Consider the following 23,827-nt stretch of genomic DNA (forward strand, 5'->3'; position numbering starts at 1 on the left):
AAACACCCATATATTTCTTTTTACTTGACCACAAGCACAACATGTTTGGCCAATCAATACCTCATTGAGTCATTTAACTACTTACGTTAATTGATTCATTGAGCTGGTGTGAAATTTGATGAATACATGGAATGGCTGAGGTGCCCCTAAGTATATGTTTGGGAACTGAAGCGGTGATCATCTAACCGTCTGACTAGATCACTAACTTTTTGAGGAACAGAAGAAATTCTTTGTATACCTTCTAATGTCAAATTATGTTTCTGAGCAAATATACACTTACTTCACAGATAAATAGCTTTTAACATTTTCTTTGACTGCCTACGACTTTTGCACAGGACTGAAAGCAGGTTCAAAACGAACCTATACAAGTGGAATGTACAGAGGAAGGGCAGAGTCCTGATCTTACCCGTTATACACACACTAGTACTTGCTGATCTGTTCCTTGTGCTCAGTGCTGCCTGGTGCAGGCTACCACAGAGACCCGGTGCTGGACACAAGGGGTAGGAGGATAGATCATGTCTTGTACTATGTGACCCAGGAGGATGCAGGTCAATCCACCGAAATTAAATGGTGGATAAATGAGAATCATGTATATTTGCATTGCGACACTCACGCTTTCAGGTTCTCCTGCTAATGCAGGAAATCTTACAGCAAATCTATATTATTCCACTATAAACCTAAAATTATCTACATCAAAAACGTGGAAGCAGTTTGCAAACCCTACAGCCTGTTTACAATGTAATAAAACTGTTTAATGCATGTAAATGCGTGTGCAGACTTGTCTCAAATTAAAAATCTCACTCCAGCCATCTGAACAAAGTTGGTAGCCAAGTGACTAATCCGGCTATGAAGAAACAGAACCAGAGTCTGGGAAGAAAAGTAGATGTTGCCCGAGGAGCCCAAGATGTTTTACAGCAATGCAGCTGGAAGCAAGAGACGTGAAAGACGAGGGGAGAGGAACGGCTCTCTGAATCCTTGGTTGGGTTTCCCATAGGAATGGGTTCATGACGTTGCACTGGTTTATGGCTCAACGTCTGGATAATGTCTCATGCATGTCCATGGACAACCAAATGAGAGGGAATTACACACTGCAGAAAGAGTAATTTGTAACTTGCAAGTGCCGCACTTAAGATCCTGAATGGGCTGTGCACTGAACCGGCCTCTATGTTGGTTCTAGTCAGTACCTTATATCTGCTATTCATAACATTCATTAGCATGCTGTTGCTGATTATCATTGACATAATTATTATTTTCAGGTACTAACATTGATATTTTTTATTAACAGGAATTATATGCTTGAGTATCTGCAAGCCATGCAATTCTTATTCTCTATGGCGTCTTACATTTTGAATTCCTATAAACTAGGACACGGTCAAGGCTACTCCTAGACATGTTGTTGGGTCCAGCTACCAGGAATGTAAATCTGGATACTGGTATCTTCCAGAAGGCCTATCAGTATAGCGGTTCTGTGTATATTTCCAAGTATGGCTACAGGCGCAACCGGAATGGGGAAAGTAAATAAAAGTTCGGTAAATGCACGATTATGTTCCTATAATCGACAGCTATTTAAATAATATTTTTGTACGTAATACGGATGAAACGTGCCTGGGTTTTTCTGGTTGTCTAAAAGTATATAATAATGTAACAAATTATATAATAAGTAACATTATATATGAAGAAATTAAATACATAATCACAAATAGTAATAACATTTCTTAACGGGTGCTTTGTAGTCATAACACGTTCGGTGCGCCGTTGATTCGATCAAAGTCGCGATTTTGGGCATGAACATAATGGAACGCTGTCTTGTACATAGGGAATTTGAGGGTTAAGTGAATACGGTGGTACAAAGGAGGGTGAGGATCTCGCAGGCTGACGGCTGTTGCCCTTCGGGGGCTTTGCGCTGCATTTGCAGGCGGAGCGTCTCCTGCTCTGGGTTGCACGGTACGGGACTGGGTCAATACAGCGAGGCTCAGACCTCATAAATACCCAGAGGAGGTTCTGGCGTTCAGATCCACATGGACGATCGCGGATCGGGACCCCTAGCGGCTCGTTAACTGTCCTCACTGCCGAGGAAGGAAGAAAAGGTCAGTTTGTACGTTTTCACTTAGTGTGTACCAGTGCGATTTGTTTCAAGTATGGAAATTTTATGCCGGTTGTGATATTATCGAGTAGATAGAGATGCTGTAAATTTTTGTCGTATGGTAACATTTTCAAAGGTAAACACCGATAGTCTGCCGTGATTTATTCTGATTATTCGGATTATTGTAGCTGAAAGTTAAAGTCACGTTTACTGGAGCCACTCGATAAATCTTTACTGGTATCATTGTCTTTGATTTTTCCCGGAGGTAATAACTATGAAGCTAATTATAGTATCACTTTTTAGACTTTTAAAATAATTATTACAGCTTTTTAAATAAAATTAACCCAAACACAAAAATTCTTAACTCCAACAAAAGTAATGGATAGCTAAATAAAGCATGACAGAAAGGACGTTAACGTTTAACAGACGCTTAAAACTACGTTTGAGTGAAGGGAATGAAGTCTCTTCATACGTATATAGTTAATAGGTTTTTATTTCTTATATATTTGTACTTCGTTATACATTTCTCGTTTTTTTGTGTTTTCATTTTATAACTGACGTCATAAAATAACTGAAATTTAAGCTAAAATTTGTACATATATTCTATTTCTTATCACCATGTAAAATTACACTAGTTACTTATTAAAATAAATATTAGGCTACTTGTGTACGGCGAGTACTGGTTAAATATTTTAGAAAATCTGAACTTTCGGAATGACTGAACATTAAAAAAAGCTCTTGACAATCAAATATGCGCACTTGCAATGGTTGAACAGGCTTTAATGAACAAACATTAACATTAGGATCTGGCGGCATCCTAGACGAGGAGACGTTTTCTTTGCTGTCCGGAGAGCTGGTTTGTAGTAGAGGACGATCCCGCTTTATGGTTTCTCAGCGGTCGGGAATGTTAAGCGTGTTTGACTGATTTCAGACTCAACAAGTTAGGTGGCGATGATCTCAGACAAAGAGCTCAGTGCCGCTCAGATAATTAACACTACTGTCAATGCAAATCTCTCAAATGATTGTACCAGCGCCACCAGATCCTTTAATGGTTGAGAAGAAAATGAGGCACCGGCGTATATTAATGTTAAACAAATGGACATGGTTTGCTCTTTGCTTATCTCTTTAGTAATTATATATACGTGCCGCTCAGTGCCCTGTCCTTCCCTGGAATGCTGTCCTTGGAATATCCCAGCCCTCCTGTCAATTCCTGGGATAGACTGCAGTCTTTAATGTCCACTTAAGCGGACTGTTTTCTCATCCACGTACATGTCATCTCAATTCCTGCAGAGTTACAGGGAGTGATCTTTGCATTTTTCTGAGTATTCCTTCACAGTTTCTCTTCTGAATGGATTTTTCCTCAGATGAACCTTATTGGCACCCCTGTGTCACAGCAGTATCCCCCCTCATCGCATCTAAATGACATATTACATTAGAGCACCATTTTAGCTCAAACAACTCACTACTCAAGTAGTGTGACCTTTTCGTCGACCCTTGTAAGGAGGCCCAAAGTCATTTCCTGGTTAACAATATTCCATAGAGAGTAGGCCCCATGTTCCACTGCATAAGATGAAAGTTGACTACAAATTAGATGAATTAACTAGGCCAAAACAAAGACATCCATCTAATGAACAGAGCAGCGAGTTCAGGGGAGTCCCTTTCAGCACCTCAGCTTCCCGTTCAATCTGCAGATCACGTAGAACTTTCTGGAATGGCGCCGTGGTTGACACGCTCAGTTCGTACCCTACTCCCAGAGATGTCTCCCATATAATCATTTATACAGAAAAATAAAACAGATTATGAGCTCAAAGTCACATGTAACCCCACTATAGCAGTGGCAACTTAAAATGGAATGACAGTATCAACCTAGTGCAATTTATTAGTCTACGGAAGCATTGGTGTGGTTAGTGGTGCGTGATTTGATAGATCCTAGGCTGGTCCAAAGCCCATTGTGGTGTCTTTACTATCATGTCTTATCAACAGTTTTTATAAAGAGCTCTTGTGTTCTTTGCATTTACCTGTTAAGGTGAATTTTCATATAAATATGTCCTTGGTCGGTAAACAGTATTTGCAGAAAGAATGTTAGTGATTCATCCACCAAATGTATATTTTTAAAGACACACGCTGAGTTATGTTTCCACCTGTGATTCTTGTGAATAACCAAGCTCTGACCAAGTGTGCAGAATGAGCTGAAGTTTTTTACTTTACCAAAAGCCAAAATAGATTCTAAAAACTCTTGCTCATTAATTGGCCAAATCGTCAGTACCCCATAGGATCCATGAACACAGACAGAACAAGAAAATGAAATGGCAGAGGGAATATTTATTATGGGGACACACTCATAATATGTGAGCTGTTGAGAAGAAAGGACATTTAATAAATAATTACACAGGAAATGTGTTACAGATGTGTTCAATAAGCAGGTGAGGCAGATCAGGGTAATCAGCTGCACTGAAGATCTGTGCCAGATCCTGGATCTGGAATAGATGAGTTAGAAAACATGTCACATGCAAGTGAAACTTAAATAGAAGATCAGCAATGTGCACAAATTGCACATAATGCACTGAAAATTGTATGTTGACCATATTTATTTATTCCCTCAGTTTGGTTTGCATCTGTAGATGCAAAAGCATTTTCCTTGACAGTAGCACTGAGACATCAGAGGACAGCTCAGCGATGATAACCCTAACCATCTGGGCTTGCCTGACCTGGCTCTGCCAAGGGAGACCTCAGTTTCCTGGTAAGTCATTCTTCTGGTCTTTCTCCAGGATCATCCGTTACCTAATATAATATATAATTCCCATGTGAGTACTATAATTCCCATGTGAGTATCATAATTCCCATGTGAGTACCATAATTCCCATGTGAGTAACTAATGTCTACTGATTTACTAAACGCATTACATAACACATTTGAAATCTTAATGGCTTACACATGATTAAAAGATTTACGGACATGTTTTTAAATGGCATGATATAACATCTTATAGATTAATAAAATATCAGATAAGATATTAGAGTGATTTGAAAAGGAAAGTCAGAAGCATCGATTTGACATTTCGTTTTTTCATATAGCTCACGTGTGGGTGGCCGGGTGACTCAGGGGGCAGCATGACTCTGTGTGCAGTTTGCATGTTCTCCCTGTGTCATGCTGGTTTCCCGCCATAATCCAAAGACATACCATTCTGCTAACGTGTGTCTCTCAGTTTCCTATAGTATTGTTGTGTACATGCCCTTCAATGGACGTGCATCCCATCCAGTATGTATCCCAGCCTTGTGTCCTGTGCTGATTGGGTCCAAAGCTCATATCATACATTTTCTTTTGTTTGTGCATTTATTTTGCCATCGGCAGTGGCGGGGGTGGGGATGGGGCCTAGGGGGGCATGTACCTCGACAGGCCCGGCAAGGAATCTCTCATCCGGCTGACAACAGAAGAATTTGATAATAAATTTAGCGACAACGAGATTTACTTACGTTTCCCTTTCAAAGTCGAGAACATCTCTGCAGGTCATTTGTAACACATACCATTGATCTAAATTAATGCAAGATTAAGGGAATAAAATACGTGTGTGAATGGCTTATCAGCGCCCTTTCCAGAAATGCCTATTATTGCTTTTGATTTCTGATTCAAAGTTCAAATAAAATTCACTTCATTTGTCATTCGCCGCTTTTTTTTTTTAACTCCATTGCTGCTAGTGATTTAAAAACACAATAGTCTACACAGCCTGATTAGTCTATCTGAGTTGACAGGGGTAGTAATTACTGAACTTCCAAAAGCCTTTTGAATGAACTGCATTTGTGTAATTTGCATATAATTCCAGAACACAAATAGAGGCATTTGAAGTGTAATGATTTTATGTATAGAGCGGTAGTGTGTGTTTTTTGGATGCTTTGTGGCGTCAAAGAATGGAACCGTTCAGAATGGTTTCAGGGAAGACTTGTCTCGTTCTATTACTTACTTGGCATTGAATTTGCTCTGCATACAGAGACAGCAAATTTAGCCCATTCAAAAACTTACACTCTCGATATTTGCTGAAGCAGTATTCGGTTGGCAGCTCCTCGGAAGAACATATGTTTTGTCTTTAAATCATTTGTGATAAACGGATAGTAAATGTTATGAAATGTATCATTACTTCTAGATGGTTAGAGGTTTCTTTGTGTAGAAGCATCTGCTGTCTTTGCCTTTGAAGACCTAAACATGGATGCAATGACGGTTCTAGCTTGTATGGCACCCTGGGTGAACCCCCCCCCCCCGTACCCATCAAAAATTGTGTGCCCATCCCCCACCTCCCCTGCCAACATAGAAGCACCACTTGGCATCCACTCAAACAGGGTTAATTGACCCACATGGTGAAATGACATCACTAATGTCATGTGCAAATGAGCAATAAAACTCCGATTGCGCAAATGTCACCGTTCCTGTCATTCATTCATTCATTCGCTTGCTTGCTCACTTAGTCTTGTGTGGGCGCCCCCTGCTGTCCCTGGCAAGATGCTGCCCTGGGTAGCTGCCCAGGTCCGCCAGTGAGGGCACTGCTGAGATACAATATATGTATATGTTCACATGGGTGTAAATTATGGGGGGGGGGGGGTTGTAGTTGATCCCCAGCTGCTGATCACTTTCTTCAATGTGTATGGCACTTGTCTTTTCAGTGCTATACAAATTTTACATACAATATAAATACAAAAAATGAAATACGCAATAAGCAAAACACTTTGATATGTTTACCATAATATCAGCTATCCATGTATAGGAGGCGTCCATCTTTCCATCCATCCATCTTCCAGCTGCAGGGTCATGGGGGTATTTAGTGGGGTATTTGGGGTAGTTAGTGATGCAGATGAACTGCATGCCTTTGGCCTGGAATCCAGAATGTACTCAGAGAAAACCTGCCCATCCAAGGGCGACAGTCCAGGCTGCTGACCCCCTGTCAATGAGCCATCCTGCCATCCATGCCCACCGTCCATATTTTAATTCACATGGCTGCCTGTCGTATTTTTATGTTTACTCTTTTACTTTCCATTGCACTATTGTCTCAATCTGTTTAATTTTTTAACTGCACTACTTCATTGCTGTGGGACTTGCACTCACTTGTGCTTCCCAAGTGTCAAGTGATGTGTCAAATAGCGATTCGATTTGAGAACACACATACACACACACACACACACACACAAAATGGCAGTGTGACGCGATAGTGCTGCACACTGCGTCAACCATTCTGAAATATCCCTCTTGGTAAAATCAGAACAAAACCTTCACAGATCTCAAAACTGTAGCATGTAAAATGAAGCCCCGTTGGCTCTTTTGCATGGCCTGTCATTTCAGAACACGAGCGAAATCCCTCATACTGGAATGCGGAGGCTCAGCGCAGGCTGCAACATGCCCTGACCACTGAGGAACTCAACAGGAACGTCGCCAAGAACCTCATCCTGTTTCTTGGAGATGGTATGTACAGTTACACTCTGCTCGCCTTGCTGCAGCATTTATATTCTGTGGAGTGGAAGCATGGCAGACAGAGTAAGATACCATAGACGGGATCGACGTTCACGTTGTGTGAAACTAGACAAGGAGGCTTTTAGTTAAATGCCATTTTTATGGGGGATGGATTATCTGATGTATTGGTGACACTGGCACCAGTATGCGTCATGATATGGTGCCTTTGTGCAAGCTGCACGACTGTCAAGGTTCTCCAACAGTGGCTTTGGTGTTCATTGTGAAGATTCCCCGATTAGACTTCAGGGCTTAGGAATGAATGGTGCTTAGGCATGAGTGAATGGTGACGACTTTTCTAAATCTTGATGGATGGTTTCTGTGGATTCCTGCTGAGAGCAGTAACGTCTCAACCCCCCATCGCACTACTTGTTGATGTGAGAAGTTTGCTTCCATGACCAAAAGTGGGTAATTAATAAAAGTCACAGACCAAGATTTCGTGTCAACCGACCAGTTGTGTGAAAAGAGCCACAGTCACAGAGTAACTCATCCGGTTGGTTGGCAAAATCTTGGGCTGGAGTTTAACACTCTCGACCTGAACTACCCACCTCTGTCCATGACCATGAAAGCGAAAATCAGAGAGGGGGGGATGGGTCCTGTGACCAGGCCTGTGTCGACTCCCCAGGCTCCTTCTCAGACCCTGCAGACTGTGCTGTTCGGTGCCTATAGAAGGTGGCAGTAGGGGTGAGTTAGGGAAGTATGGCAGTAGATCAGGGTTCCTCAGTCGGACTACAGGGATACAAGGTATGACATTGTTTTCTTTTTCTTTCCGCCTGTGATGAAAAGGAATGGGGATCCCCACGGTAACAGCGGCCCGCATCCTGAAGGGTCAGCTTAGTGGTCAAAGTGGGGAGGAGAACCAACTGGAGATGGACAAGTTCCCCTATGTTGCACTTGCCAAGGTATTCCATCACTGTGACATCACTGAGTGCCGAGTAGCACACTTCTGCTATAAGTCTCCACTGTATGCTTGTTATCACTTGGCAGTAATGACAGTATCCAGCTTCTGCTGGTCTGCAGGCTCATATCCTGCATGCAAGAAGTCCTGGGAAGTGGGACCTCAGCATGATCATGTGATCAGTTAGTGCTGGAAATCTTGGGAATCTTGACTTTGCCTTATCCATGCGTTCATGCCCCTTATCCAGCATGGGACTATCCGGGATAGGGTCTTAGTCTAACTTCTCTGCTGAGTTCTCCATTTGTGTATGAATATTCTGAAAAATGAAACAAAACAAAGTATAAATGGGTGTAATACCAGGTTTACAGCCTGGTTGCATGTGGTCTCCAGTAACGATCTTGGTTTTCTTTGTTCTCCAGACATACAATACCAATGCCCAGGTCGCGGACAGCGCTGGCACGGCCACAGCGTTCCTGTGCGGCGTGAAGGCTAACGAGGGCACAGTTGGCGTAAGCGCAGCAGCGGTGCGCGGGCAGTGCAATACGACGGCAGGGAACGAGGTCACGTCCATCCTCAAGTGGGCCAAAGATGCAGGTACCCCAGCGGAGGCCTGCCTCGCCTGGTGTCCATGGCGCCGGGAGTTCTTAGCTGCTCCACTGTGTTGCGCCGCTGATTTCATTTTTTTTTTCATTAAAAGTTAGCAAGTTTCAAGGTTTTTGTTTTGGCAAAAAAAAAATGTCAAGTGTTACTGTGTCTTCTTGTCAACTTCTGCTCGGTATAAAAAATTGTATAATATAAGACGATGGCACTAGCAGGCCTGCATTTATAAGATGTGCGAATGAGTGAGTGGACACTCTGAAGAACCCAGTCATTTCTCAGTGCTTCAAGTGGTGAAGCAAGTTTGCAGCATTTTCAGTTTTAGTTGGGACAAGTTTCGTCAGAGATTACAGTCCACAGAACTAGTCTGTGGTGTGAGGAACTTTATATTCCCAAAGCACCACCATATCACCGACTCCTTTTTTCATATTTATCTGCAATATCGCCTTTTTAAAAACATGTTTTGGCTGCCGAGCCTCCTCTTCCGTCACCGACGCTTGAAGCTCCCACTCAGACCACGTTTGTCTCTTCTGTGATATTACCATGTGCATGTGCCGTGCTCCACTAAATCAACCTTGCTGTGCATTTTTTTGGCATAGACTGTCTATTCTTAAAATACTACAATATGGTTGGTATTGCGTTTGTTTCAGTGATGTGATAGGCTGATGTGTGCTGTCAAGCAATGTTCCTCATGGACTGTTTATCAAAGTTTCTCATTTTCTTATTGTTTAAATCCTGTTACTTATTATTAAGTCGATATATATATTTTATATCGCCCAGCCCTATTCATAGGTATATAATGAATCTGCCTTTTTTCCTGCACACACACTTTTGTAGTGCTGGTAAGAATGCAGATCAGTCACCTGCAAAGACTGAAAAGACTCCTGTACTGTTTTTTTTGTGTCTGGAAGGTAAGTCAGTGGGCATCGTCACGACGACACGCGTGAACCACGCCACGCCAAGTGCGGCCTATGCACACTGTGTGGACCGCGACTGGCTCTCGGACAGCGACATGCCCCTAGAAGCCACTCAGGCAGGCTGTAAGGACATCGCACTGCAGCTGTTTGAGAACATCCCCAATATTGATGTGAGTAAATGAGGAACATGAGCAGAGAGAGAATTTCCTCTCTGCAGGGACTGATGAACAGGACAGGAACAGGACAAATCTAACTCTGTGTCATATGTAATGATTCAGACCAAGATTTTCTTTCAACCAGTTGAGTTCTCTGTGACTGTGACTCGTTATACTGAACTGGTTGGTTGAAAGAAAATTGTGGTCTGGATTTGTACTTTCTGGACCTGAAATTAGCTATATCCAGCAATGTTAATGAACTTGTTATTCAAGTCAATAATGCAAAGCCTCATGTCCAACAAAAGGTGCTATAATACATTCATCCATCCACCTTCAAGACATTTATTCTGATTGTGGTCATGAGAGGGACTAAAATAATAGTACTTAATGTTGTGGTTGATAACACTTTGTAGTTAATACTGATGATCATGATCAGATTAGATTTTGGAAATTTTGTAAACGAGTGGCCGGCATCTTTGTAACACTAAAACTTAACGTTTTTTTTTATCGAGCAGTCAAGAGGACATTCGAATTGTACTTGTGAAATTTGTCTGAAGTGTTTGACCTGTACTCATGTTTAGGTTGTAATGGGAGGTGGACGAAAATACATGTTCCCCAAGAACACCTCAGACGTAGAGTATCCCAGAGAGCGGAGGCACGCGGGAACACGCCGAGACGGCCGCAACCTGGTGGAGGAGTGGAAGGACAGGGTCAGAAACATGGTAGGCCCCAGTGATGGCTCTGACTCGTATGGGGCCCTGGGAAACCCCCCCCCGGGTCAGAAACATGGTAGGCCCCGGTGATGGCTCTGACTCGTATGGGGCCCTGGGAAACCCCCCCGGGTCAGAAACATGGTAGGCCCCGGTGATGGCTCTGACTCGTATGGGGCCCTGTGTCTATTTGCCCCCCAGTAAAAGCACCATTCAACACTAAATGTAATTTTTATTAAGATATTTGGAACAATGCAAATAACTAATGATAAAATTTTAAATTATATAAAATATTAAAATATATGCAAAATAAGATTCATAAATATAATAAAGATTAATTAATCACATTATTACACTATAACCCTATAGGCTAACAAACATACTAGTATATCATAGCATGCGTAATATTATACGTGTAAAGAGATGAAATAGCAGCATGCCTTTATCTTTATGCTTTTCTCCTCCTCTTTCTTCCTTTTTCTAATCTGGGCACCTGATGTCTGAGACTTTTTCTTACTTATTTGTGTTAATTTGCCCCTCGAGCATCAATACATCATCCATCACCGAACACTGTCATCCATGAGTCAAGACTAAACCAATTAATCTTGGAGGTGTGCAGACTGGCATTAAATTATTCTTCACAATTACACAGAAACAAGAAAAAAAATGCAACAGTATGTCTATGAAACTATATATTCATAGTATTATGAATGGATTGTGGTATATTTGGTAGCATGTCGTAGTGTGATTGATATTACTAACTGCATTAATACTGTACAAAGTCAGAGATGCGCTATTTAACAGAATCCCCCCCAGTCCCCCCACCTTGGGCTTTCAGTGGGGTGACCTCAGTCCAGCCCCACCCCCCTCCTCATCTCGTACTTCTGAGTGTAACAAGGTTAACTGACCTACATGGTGGCATGACATCATTGACGTGACATGCGAATGAGCGATAGAAAACTGACCGCGCAAATGTGTCACCATTCCGATTTCTTCTTTTTAATTTGTGCGGGCGTCCCATGCCACCCCCAGCAAGATGCTACCCTGGGCATCCGTACATGTCGCCCATACCTAATTCTGCCAGGGGTAAGCCTGGTGTTAGAACAGCGAAATTCATCTGCCAAACTACAAATAAAGCAGTTAAAGAGTAATATTAGCTCATTTTCTGCCACAATTAATAGAACCGTAACATATGTAACAAGACAGGAATCTTGGCTAAAAAGGTTTGTTCATGACTTTTTGATTTTCTTGACTTCCAAGAGAGGCCATTATGTGTGGAACCGAAAAGACTTCTTGGCCCTGAATCCAAACAATGTGGACTATATCTTGGGTAAGCATCACTTGGTGCAGTGGTTAGCTAACAGGATTTCTGCCATTTCCTACCCTAGAAGCAGAACTGCTCTTATCTCAGAGACTGAATTCCTTTGCTAAATATTCACTGCAAAAGAGTAAAGTGTAAAAAGTTGACTTTGGATGTAAGCATTTACTCAGAAACTTAAAAATAAACCTTGTCCTGTACCCCCCCCATGCTTTGAAATTCTCTGTTCTCCTCTATAGGTCTCTTTGAACCAGGAGACCTGCCCTATAACTTGGAGAGAAACACAGAAAACGATCCCTCTCTAACTGAAATGGTGGATTTTGCCATTAAAGTCCTGAAGAAAAATCCTCAAGGTTTCTATCTTCTGGTTGAAGGTAGGTGAAGCACAGGCAGTTATAAAATGCAGCGTTGCTTATTTGCAGAATCATATACATTGATCAGCCATAACATTAAAATCACTGGCAGGTAAAGTGAATAACATTGATTATCTCATTACAATGGCACCTGTCAAAAATGCTATTATATATTAGGCAGGTGAACAGTCAGTTCTTGAAGTTGATGTGCTGGAAGCAGGAAAAATGGGTTTGTGTAAGTATCTGATAGACTTTGACAATGACCAAATTGTGATGGCTAGATGACTGGTTCAGAGCATCTCCAAAGTGGAAGGTCTTCTGGGGTGTTCCCAGTATTCAGTGGTCAGTATCTACCAAAAGTGGTCCAAGGAAGGCCAACCAGTGAACCAGCGATGGGGTCATGGGTGCCCAAGGCTCACTGATGTGTGTGGGGAATGAAGGCTAGCCCATCTGGTCTGATACCATAGAAGATGGCCTTTTCTGATGAGTCACATATTCTGTTACATCATGTGGACGGCTGAGTGTGTGTGCGTCGTTTACTTAGGGAAGAGATGGCACCAGGATGCACCATGGGATGAAGGCAAGTCGGCGGAGGCAGTGTGATGCTCTGCTGGGAAAGCTTGGGTCCTGGCATTCATTTGACACATATCACCTACCTGTAGCAGACCAAGTGCACCCCTTTATGGCAATGGTATTTCCCAATATCAGTGGCCTCTTTCAGCAGGATAATGTGCCCTGCCACTCTGCAAAAATTATTCAGGAATGATTTGAGGAACATGAAAAAGAGTTCAAGGTGTTGACTTTGCCTCCAAACTCCCCAGATCACTATCCGACTGAGAATTTGTGGGATGTGCTGGACATACAAGTCCGATCCATTGAGGCCCCACCTCGCAACTTACAGGATTTAAATAATACTGGTAATTGATACTTTATTGATCCCAGCGGGGAAATTCTCTTTACACCTCTGTAGGTGAGAGCAAGCTGGCCACAGCTTAAAGGATCTGCTGCTGAAGTCTTGGTGCCAGATACCCCAGGACACCTTGGAGTTCTTGTGGAAACCCATACCATGACAGGTTAGACCAGGGAGACGTACACAATATTAAACAGGCAGTTTTAATGTTATGGCTGATTGGTGTACTATCCACTTGCCCAGGCAACAAGACAGAATGGCAGAACTTCACAGATTTCACACACACAACTTAGAAAGAAGCATCAATTCACCTCGCTACAAGGAGATCCATACCTCAGAGGGAGAGCACTGAGTGGGGCTGGGATTCAAAGCCCCAATCTGCGAGATGTGAGTCAGCAGTGCTACTCACTGAACCACAGTGCCACCTGGTATCAAACGTATGTGAAAGAAAAATAAATCCAGAATCCTGAGGGCAGTTGGAATCACAGCTGAAGAGCCACAGAAGTATAAAATTATATTTCTAACAACCATTTGCTTGCCATAATGGCACCCATCTATGCCAAGAAGAACTGGAGCTATTTTTGATGATGTACAGTGGAGTATTACAAAAAAAAAAAAATCCATCTGTCACTGGCTGAAAAATGCTGTGATGTTTTAGCAGTGTGACAACTAATATTTCTCTTCGGTTCACGATGAAGTTGACGACAATTATGAGTAGATCAACGGTAAGAAATTACAGCCTGCAGCTGGATAAAGTCAGAATGTCATCTACTGACATTTTCACAAGTGCGCCAACTAATTTAACAATAATTTGAGCAATGTGTGGTAGTCCTGTGAGTTCTATTAGTAACAGGACTCTGCACGTATTAGTAGATCTGACCACTATCTGGGGCCTCTCACCCCCACCTACTAACCAGTATTTCAACAGCTGCTAGACCCCAACAGGAGGGTATGGAAGATGACCAAGTAGGCTAAGGAGGCTTTGTTGGATAGTGTAGAGGAGAAAGACCGGGACATGCTCTTAGGTGTTTTCACACCATACTTCCAGAACCTGGTCCCTGGTTACAGGCCCCTGGGTCTCAACCAGGGATTTCTGAAGCTCCTGGTTACTTTCACGCCGAACAACAAAATGGGACCTTTAAGCTAAATAAGCATTTGAGACAGAAAAACGCCAAAACAATGGAGAATGAACAAGTTGTTATTTGTTAGTTATTGGGGGATCAATGGTGATCAAAACGGGACACAGACTTTTATTTCTGTTTTATTTATAGGATCTGCGACATGTTTATAACTCGTTATTAAATCTGGCCAGCAGATAAATCTTTCGGTTTCCACAGAATAAAAATCGATGTAACGTTATCCTGCTAATAAGGGCAGGTGATATTAGACAGTAGTATATTGGTTATCGATTGAAATTTCCAGTGCAGAAATATGGAAATACACACACAAAAAATGTATTCATTAAATGTAAGTGAGGTAAAAAAATAATAATATCTGCTCCATTTTTGCTCTGCTAGTTATATCTTTTTTCACAAATATGTAGTTGCCAGTGCTTGTGGTCAGCCAATCAGCAAGTTTATCTGTCAGGACTGCGGGGCAGGCGAGCCAGAAAGCAGGCGAGCGGAGCCGTGAAGTCGGGAAAACAGGGTTTATTTGGAACGGAGGGTAGACAGGCACGAACATCCACTGACACTACAATGACGGATCTGGGTAGACTGACTGAGACAAGGACCAAATACAAAAGACAAGCTACGGGTAACGAGCCACAGGTGAGAACAATCAGGGAATCACACGAGGTAACGAGGTGGACGTGGCACACATCGGGATCGAACGGAGCAGATCGTGACATTATCACTGTAAGAGCCTCCCCAGTACTGAACAAAAAGCACCTAGTCTGGAGTAGGTACTAAAAAATGTTCCGGAACTGTATCTGAGGAACTACAGTCGGACTGAGTTCCTGCGGTGTGAAAGTCTCCTTCGAGTCATATGGGAAGGATATTGAGTGACTATATCCACCTCTGTGTGGATAACACAGTCCCTACAAAAAACAGCGCTGAGTTTTCCGGATAACAAACTGTGGGTCACAAAGGACCTGAAGGGCATACTAAACAAAAAAGAAGCGGGCCTTCGGGCTTGGATACAAGGCCGAGATCACGCCTGGAGCTGAAGATTCAGCTCTGCGATGGAAAATAAATACTATGGAGACAAGCTGGAGCAGAAGCTACAGCGAAAGAAGCGTGTCGGGAGTGTGCAGTGGGATGAGAAGCGTGTCGGGAGTGTGCAGTGGGATGAGAAGCGTGTCGGGAGTGTGCAGTGGGATGAGAAGCGTGTCGGGAGTGTGCAGTGGGATGAGAAGCGTGTCGGGAGTGTGCAGTGGGATGAGAAGCGTGTCGGGAGTGCAGTGGAATGAGAAGCGTGTCGGGAGTGTGCAGTGGGATGAGAAGCGTGTCGGGAGTGCAGTGGGATGAGAAGCGTGTCGGGAGTGTGCAGTGGGATGAGAAGCGTGTCGGGAGTGTGCAGTGGGATGAGAAGCGTGTCGGGAGTGTGCAGTGGGATGAGAAGCGTGTCGGGAGTGTGCAGTGGGATGAGAAGCGTGTCGGGATTGTGCAGTGGGATGAGGACCATCATTGGCTATAAGCAGGTTGGAAACATGCTAGAAGGGAGCAGATGTACAGGGATGATGAGCTTAATCTCTTCTTCAGCAGATTTGATTCTCATGAGCCAGTCCTGCCCTCCTGTGACACCACCATCCTCACTATGCTGGCTGGGGGGGGGTTTCAGGCCCCTTACTGCTCCCGTCACCTCTACAACCTTCACACCTTGATGCGACTTCCCATCGAAGGCACCAAACCCAAGATCTCCACCCCCACTCCACTTCCCAGTTTGTTTGTCTCCACTGTAGATATCCTAGCCACCTCGGCAGGGTCCTGCAGTAAGCCTGAATGCCTCTTTATGAATTTGACCAAGAAGTAGGCAAAGTTTTACAAACAGCCTTACAAACTGGGGAACAAGCTCAGAACAATGCAGCTTGATGCCCCCATAGTTTCCTTAATCACAGACAATGACGACTTTGTGAGGTTCCAGGTCCGTGTGTCAGAGATGGGCAGCTCAGGGAATCTCCTGTCTCCTTCCTACATGCCAGATTTCCAGTACAGCGCCAGCTTTTCCCATCTACAGACGGAGTTGCAGAGATGAGTCAAAGTCCAGCACTTTATCTTGTGGTGCAGGGAGAACAACCTGTAGTGGACTTCCAGCATGACAAGGAGCCCCAGAGATCAGTCACTATCCAAGGGGAGGATGTGGAGGTGGTGCAGTATGTCATGAACAGAAATTCAGGGACGCAGAATACGACGCACAGGGCTTTATTTCAGGGTACAGGCAAAGAGAACTGGAATCAGCAAACAGGATCAGAGTCGGGGCCATGGTGCAGAGGCAGTGAGAAGCCAGGGAAGTCAGTGATATATGGAAGACGCGTGACCGGAGACAAGCACACGGCGAAGGTCTGAAGGGGACAGGATCAGGGAGGGATCGAACCAGGGAAGGAAGACCGCAGAGGTCGGGGCTAAACGGAGGACAGAGAACAGGACGCTCCGTAGCCTCACGCTGCATGCAAAGCAGAACAGGATTAAATGCAGGTGTTACTCTTTACAAGTACCTGGGGGTGTTACAAGTACCTGAGATCCAGACTTTGATGGGCAACACAGCGACTCTGTAGAAGAAAGGCCAGAGCAGACTCTACTTTCCAAGCAGCCTCAGGTCCTTTGATGTGTGTAGTAAGCTGCTGGCCGGCTCATTCCACTGCCGAGTCCTAAGAAGCACTGCTGCAGGTCCTTCCTAACTGCAGCCATCAGGCGCCACAGTGCCTCCTGCTGGCCCCCCTCCACAGCCAAACATATGCCAGTACCGCATTTCACCTTTAAAATGAAGGTGTGGGCCGCATACACCACATGTTAATTTAATCACATTTATTCCATGCACTATATTCTGCTTGTGTTCTTTTTGCACTTTATCTCTGCTTTGCACCCTGTGTATCTGTGCACTTTAGGTACAGTACATGCCGCTGTGTGCATCTTATCTATACCTTATCTTGCCAGCATTGAGTACAAAGCAAAGGTTTTGCTAACAATTGCCTCCCGACAGGCGGACGCATTGACCACGGGCATCATGAGGGTAAGGCCAAGCAGGCTCTCCACGAGGCCGTCGAGATGGACCGAGCCATTCTACGGGCCGCGCTGCTGACCAGCCAGCATGACACGCTGACCGTGGTCACGGCTGACCACTCGCACGTCTTCAACTTCGGGGGCTACACGCGACGGGGCAACCCCATCTTCGGTTTGTGGAGTGTGACAAGTCTTTCAATGTAGATGGAATATCTGAAAAAGTATAAAAGGTCTGGCGGATGAGGGCTATATTAGGATGGCAGCTTCCATTTCTTCCCTATATACTGTTTCATTATAATACAATTATAATAGGTATAGCATGTATGTCACTAAACCGTACACATCACATAGGTCTGGCTCCCATGCTAAGTGATGTGGACCAGAAGCCTTTCACCTCAATTCTCTACGGAAACGGCCCGGGATACAAGTTAGTGAACGGTGGAAGAGAGAACGTTTCCACCATTGACTACAGTAAGTGACCATTGCCTGGTTCAAACTGGCTTTGCTGCTGCCCGGGTGTCATCTGTTACATTTTGTTGTGTGGTTTTCACCTTATGTTCAGTTAAAAAAAAAAACACATTCCACATCTGTCCATGTCTCTTGGAATGCTGCTGACGATGTGGCTGTGTTAATCTGCTGATTCCAGTTTCAGCTGGTCAGCTTTGGTCAGCTGCACTTCAAGAAGGAAAATCTTCAGCCTATGCAGGACTCAGTGAAATTAAAGAATGAATTAGAAAGGCAGCTTATATTACTCTTCCTGATCCCTATGTAACATCTGTGTAGCATAAATGAAGGCTGCCACTGTCTTGTTTCTGTTAAGTGCACAAAATAAACAAACACCATATTTTCCCAAATTACACAATTACAGCCACGATATGTGTATATTCATGCAATTTTGGGAACCATGAAAATAATATTCATTTCACATATGAGTGTTTGGGAAAATCAGGTCCCTGAGGGGGCCCATCCAAATTCAGGAGTGGTCGGGCCCCCCCCCCCATGCTAGTCAGACCCCCAAACATCTACACAGAACTGTAGGTGTAGCTTCACAAGGCAAAGCCCATGTGCTCTTGTCACATCCCCCCTCTTCCAGATCAGAACAACTACCAGGCCCAGGCTGCGGTGCCCCTGCGCATGGAGACCCACGGAGGAGAGGATGTAGCCATCTTCTCCAAGGGTCCCTTGGCCCACCTCCTGCACGGTGTCAAGGAGCAGAACTACATCCCGCATGTCATGGCCTACGCCGCCTGCATCGGCCAGAACAAGCAGCACTGCATCTCGGCCAGGAACCAGGCCCCTCAGCTTCCCGCGGCTCCGCTGGGCCAGCTGGCAGTCCTGGTGCTCGCCCGCCTACTGTGGTGACGTCCCTGTCACTTAACGGGACCGGGCGGGCATCTATGAACTTCCAGCAAGCACCTCACCTCAACCTGGTCAAAAGATGGAAAGAAGAAATTCTTAGGAATCCAGGCGGCTTTATGGGACGTAAAACATTACATACGGGAATATGTCCTTTAGGGATGGTTAAGACAAGCTACGCAGCCATCCTGAAGTACAGGGCAGACTCAATGGCTAAGCGTTTTGGGTGTTAATTGAAAGATACTATTGTGCCCATAAGATTTCTGCATTAAACTAAGATAAAAAGGACATGTCTGTATGAAGGCTGGAAATGTATCCATGTGGTAGGGAATTGTGGAACATTTGAGCGTCTTTTAATACTGCTGTCACACAAATCGTATCGTTTAATTCATTCTTTTGAAGTATTTTACAGTTACTGTCCTTTCAAGATAAATTGGCTAAAAGCCATGAAATTCCTGATGTCCCTGTTCATCTGATAAGAGTGAAATGGCATTCTGTTGCTGGAAACTCATCCAAGGCCCTTGGGGGTGCTGTGAGCTTCTAGATGATTAATTAATTATGCATAATATCACATGTAACATTTCAGGAGAATAAACACATTGAGATACATATGAGGACTGCTGTACCAGGCTAGAATCAGTTCATGTTCTCTCTGTGTCGCTTGGGTTTCATTTGTATCCTCCACATTCCTCTCGCAGATCAGAACACACAGTTAGGCTAAACTGCCCATTGTATGTGTGTGGCCTCCAATGGACTGCCATCTAATCCAGGGTGTAGCCTTTCTTTCTGCCCTATGCTGCCTGGGATAGACGCCAGCCCCCCTGTCTAGGATAAGTGGTTGGAAGATGAATGGATGAAGTGTTACTTGGATGGCATTGTGCATTAGTAGGTAACGCTGTTGCGTCACACCACCAGAGTTGGGGGACATTGTACATGTTACACAAAAATAACCCACTTCACTGCCAAGGTGCATAAGCAGAACAGGTTTTGATTTGCAGTGTTTCATCCCTGCAATTGTCAGATGACCTGATATGGACCACAGTTAGCTGGAAGTGGTGTAGGGTCTGTGAGCTGTGGGGGGTGTGATGAACATGTGCTACTCCATTAGCAGCTTTATATGCCAGTATTAATGCAGGGAGACCGAGACAGAGAATAACTGGTGCTTGGGGAGGCGGAAAACAGCCATTGCAGTATTCTGGATGTGCTGGTGCAATTTTAGAGGCCCAGCCAAGAGCGACTTATATTGTAGTGTGAAAAATCCAAAATAGCTCTTTTGAAAGAGTTGCGAGGGTGGATCTGGAAGATATTACAGAGACCAAGTTATCACTGTGACAGGAAAAAGTGAGGATTATTTCCAGAGTGGACTTGATGTTATTGGTGATGATGTACCATGGAGATGTTTATTGTGGTGGTGATCTTGCGGCAATGACTCTTCCTGAAGTTACACTGGAGCTCGGAGAGCTGATCTTGAGCTCTGAGAATAGCTGCATTGAACAATGGGCTTGACAGTGACACTTTTCCAAGTCGCCTGTCCCCACCCCTCACTAGCAAACCTCAACTAAACAGCAGGCACTTGTAAACAAATTCGACTCCATAGATACCCCACTGAATCCTGCACCACAATCCTAACAACTAATTATAAACCTCACTGTTTTCTAGGAGCAGTTTCTCTTTGCTGTGTCAGAAGCACCATGCTGCAATGACATTTCTGTTACCTATTTCATCCCATTCTGTCAAACATGATTGGCAGATTGCTGTGAAGTACTGACAGTATACGTGGTGATTATGTAATTAAGCAAAAGGTACAGGGCTCACAGAATAAGTGGCCTTTTGAAACACGTTGGCTCAGTATAAAATCTGAACGCAGTGCTGGAATTAACTTCAGCACCCCATGTTCAAGCTGTGAGAGGAAGCTCATTAGCACATGTAAGCCTACTGTTATGTCCTAGTGAGGTGTAAGTTGGTCATTATCCTTTTTAAACATTTAGCTTAGAATGCAAATAAATGAGCTATGGAAAAAAATCTGTTTTATCCTGACACCAAGCACTTAAAAAAAAAGTACATGAAGTTCCCCAATAAATTTGTGTGTCCTTTAAAGCACTGTTACTGGTTTTGGGTGATGACCCAGTGGCTTGCCAAGTGTGTGTCTGCTAGTGTGTGTCAGTTATTTTTTGGTGCTTTGTTTTTTTTAACTGCCAGCCCTCCCCACCCCCTCGGTTGGCAAATTTATTGTCAACTCACCTCCCACCCGCCCCTCCCTGTCTGGGAAAAACTTTCATCAAGTTTTATGTATTATACATATATAGCTCTAAATTGAAAACATTTGTGTTGTGACTTAACGACCAAGGAAAAATGCGGATCCTGGGGCAAAATTAATAGAGAGCAACTCCTATAAAGGATACTGAAAGGGCAGACCCCCCTCCCCAAAATCCCAATCCCCTTTAACTGGAACCACTGAGCTCCCCCACAGGAGTAGCAACCGTAGGCAAGGCTGGAGTGTATCTTAGGAAGAACCGGAACTGGGAGAGGAGACACACAGGACAGGGCGCTTCCCATTCATGGGAAGACACTCACACGCACAATAACACACTGTGGGCAATTTAGAGACACCAGTTCTTCTAACTGCATGTTTTAGGACAGTGGCAGGAAACCAGACTTTTTTTTCCTGAGATCAGTATCAACACTATACTAATATGGCAAGAAAACTATGGTTTTCTGCTTTGCTAATGAGTCTCATAAAATGTGATCTTCATGTAAGTCACACATAAAGACAAACACAAATTGTTCACACCCAGTAAACATTCACAGTGCTCTGGAAAATTAAGTGAACCTGTGGATTTAAAAACACATCAAACCTCTATTGGTAGCAATAACCTCAAAGAAGTGCTTCCGGTAGCTGCGGATCAGACGTACGCATACTGTAGGATGTCTGGTGTGAATCTCTCTCTTGATGTCGTACCACAGAACCTATTAGGTTAAAGTATGGGGTCTGAATGGGCACCCGGCAAAGGTCATTCTCTACTAGATTTACTTCACTGTTTAGGGCCATTGTCTTGCTGTATCACCCACCTTCTCCTGAGCTTCAGCTGGCAGACAGCCACGCTGACATTATCCTGCAGGAAACCTTGTTAATCCCAGGAATTCATTTTCCCCTCGATGATAACAAGCAGGCCAGACCCCGAGGCAGTAAAGCAGCGCCAAGTTGTCCCGCTTCCTGCACTGTAATGATGGTTTCATGTTGGTGTGTGCCGCCCTATTTATACAATAAGTAGTGCTGCGTGTTCTTTCCGAACAATTCAGCCTAAGTTTAGAGGGGCAGTGAGTGGCTTAGTCTCTGTGCTTGTGATGATAAGATCACCGGTTTGAGCCCTGACCGCAACAGAACAGTCACATGTCCATGGGCCCTTCAACAGAGGCCCCAGCTACAGGGGCGCTGCATGTTAGCTGACCCTGCACTGTGACCCCCCAGCTATGGAGAGCAAGATGGGTTCAGGGAAAAGAAGCATTCCATTGTACCTGTACTTCTGCAAATGGCAAATAAAGCATGTTTGTTCGTTCTGTAGTTTCATCATTGCTTAAAACCTTTTCCCAGTGGAGCTCTGGGACTGTGAAGGTGGTCTTTCACACAGTGATGTTATTTTTTGGAGAGCAGCAGCATCCTCTGTGGCGTCCTGCCCTTGTTATCTTTTCATCATCACCAGTCCCCCTCCCCCATCTTATGGTGCTTTTCCACTGGCATACAGGAACCGTGCCGATTTCGAGCCGTACTTTTGCGCAGCCTGTGTACTTTTTAAGGGGATTTGATATGTAAGTGGACCATAGATCTCCTCGCATTGTCTCTCTCAGGATGTTTTTTTACTGAGACTTGGTGGCTGTTCAGAGTCTGTTAAGCCTGGCAGGTTGATACAGTGCAAAAGGCTTCTACACAAGGAAGCTGAAATGCATGACTGGGGAAACTGCAGCCGATCGCACTGTGAGCGAATGTGTTCAGAGATACCATTGTATCTAGGAATCCGAGAATATTTATTTTAAAATACCTTGCTTTTGAATTTCAGTGTGGAAACAAAGGTACCCCTTTACTTGAGGGAGCACAAATATATCGTAGTAACTCGTTTACTCCGAAGTACAAATCATGAACAATTATAGTCGCTGCTTGAGATAAAAGTTGCATCATGATTCATTAATGGTAGACAAACATGAGACCAGTATTGAACTTATTATTCATTACCTGTCCCTTCAGTTGTTCATTAATAGTTCACAGAGTTATCAGATGCAGTAACAAATAAAGTAACTGCTTGAGAAAAACGATGTGTCACAATTCATTAATGATGAACGAACATGACATCAGTATGTAACTAAGACTTAGTTTGTGGTTAAATAATACACAAGTAAGAACATAAAACTGTATTTTTTGTGCCACCAGAAGTGAAGTGTTACTGAAGCAGTTTATAAAATATTAATTTAATATACTCTGGTATATAGCCTACCTGAATATTATTTGCCAGACTTCTTAAGAAATTGCAGCAATTTAAGAAAAATAAAACAAATATGTCCAGAAATAAACCTAAAAATTAAAACGTTGCCTCTAATGAGCACAAACAGTACTGAGAATTTGGTATAAAAAAAAATACCAGGATTTACTTTAAATGGCCCAGGTTTCCAAAATGAGGTAATGCGATATTTTCAGCAGAGTTTATTACTGTCTGTTTGTGTTTCCCACCTTTTTCTTGTTACAAGTTTTTACTTTACTAGTTTATACAGAGTGAAATGAAATTCAAAAGCCTCTAAAATATATATATATATTTATGTTTACAGTGTATTTTAAAATTTCTTTGACTATGACTGTAGATGTGGGCAATCATTTCGATTTGTGTATTTGC

The 23,827-nt window shown here is 43.6% G+C and overlaps 1 protein-coding gene across 1 annotated transcript; it reads left to right on the forward strand.

The window, feature by feature from the left end:
• The first annotated feature begins 1,838 nt into the window (after positions 1-1,838).
• LOC111859173 (alkaline phosphatase-like) lies at positions 1,839-19,095 on the forward strand. The gene is made up of 12 exons (XM_023841638.2): positions 1,839-2,087; positions 4,687-4,823; positions 7,409-7,528; positions 8,360-8,475; positions 8,891-9,065; positions 9,980-10,155; positions 10,722-10,862; positions 12,111-12,180; positions 12,408-12,542; positions 17,572-17,763; positions 17,943-18,062; positions 18,685-19,095. Exons 2-12 carry the CDS (start codon positions 4,760-4,762, stop codon positions 18,951-18,953), a joined length of 1,578 nt encoding a protein of 525 aa, XP_023697406.1. The 5' UTR covers positions 1,839-2,087; positions 4,687-4,759; the 3' UTR covers positions 18,954-19,095.
• Positions 19,096-23,827: the final 4,732 nt, after the last annotated feature.

The sequence above is a fragment of the Paramormyrops kingsleyae genome, chromosome 6 (assembly GCF_048594095.1).
Source record: "Paramormyrops kingsleyae isolate MSU_618 chromosome 6, PKINGS_0.4, whole genome shotgun sequence".
Taxonomy (NCBI): domain Eukaryota; kingdom Metazoa; phylum Chordata; class Actinopteri; order Osteoglossiformes; family Mormyridae; genus Paramormyrops; species Paramormyrops kingsleyae.

What these genes read in the sequence shown, in the direction of transcription:
- LOC111859173 (XM_023841638.2), top strand. Translation starts at nt 4,760, where the DNA reads ATGATAACCCTAACCATCTGGGCTTGCCTGACCTGGCTCTGCCAAGGG. An exon ending in AGGACAGGGTCAGAAACATG is followed by an intron (nt 10,863 to 12,110) that starts GTAGGCCCCAGT and finishes TTGACTTCCAAG; the next exon opens with AGAGGCCATTATGTGTGGAA. An exon ending in ACGGGGCAACCCCATCTTCG is followed by an intron (nt 17,764 to 17,942) that starts GTTTGTGGAGTG and finishes CACATCACATAG; the next exon opens with GTCTGGCTCCCATGCTAAGT.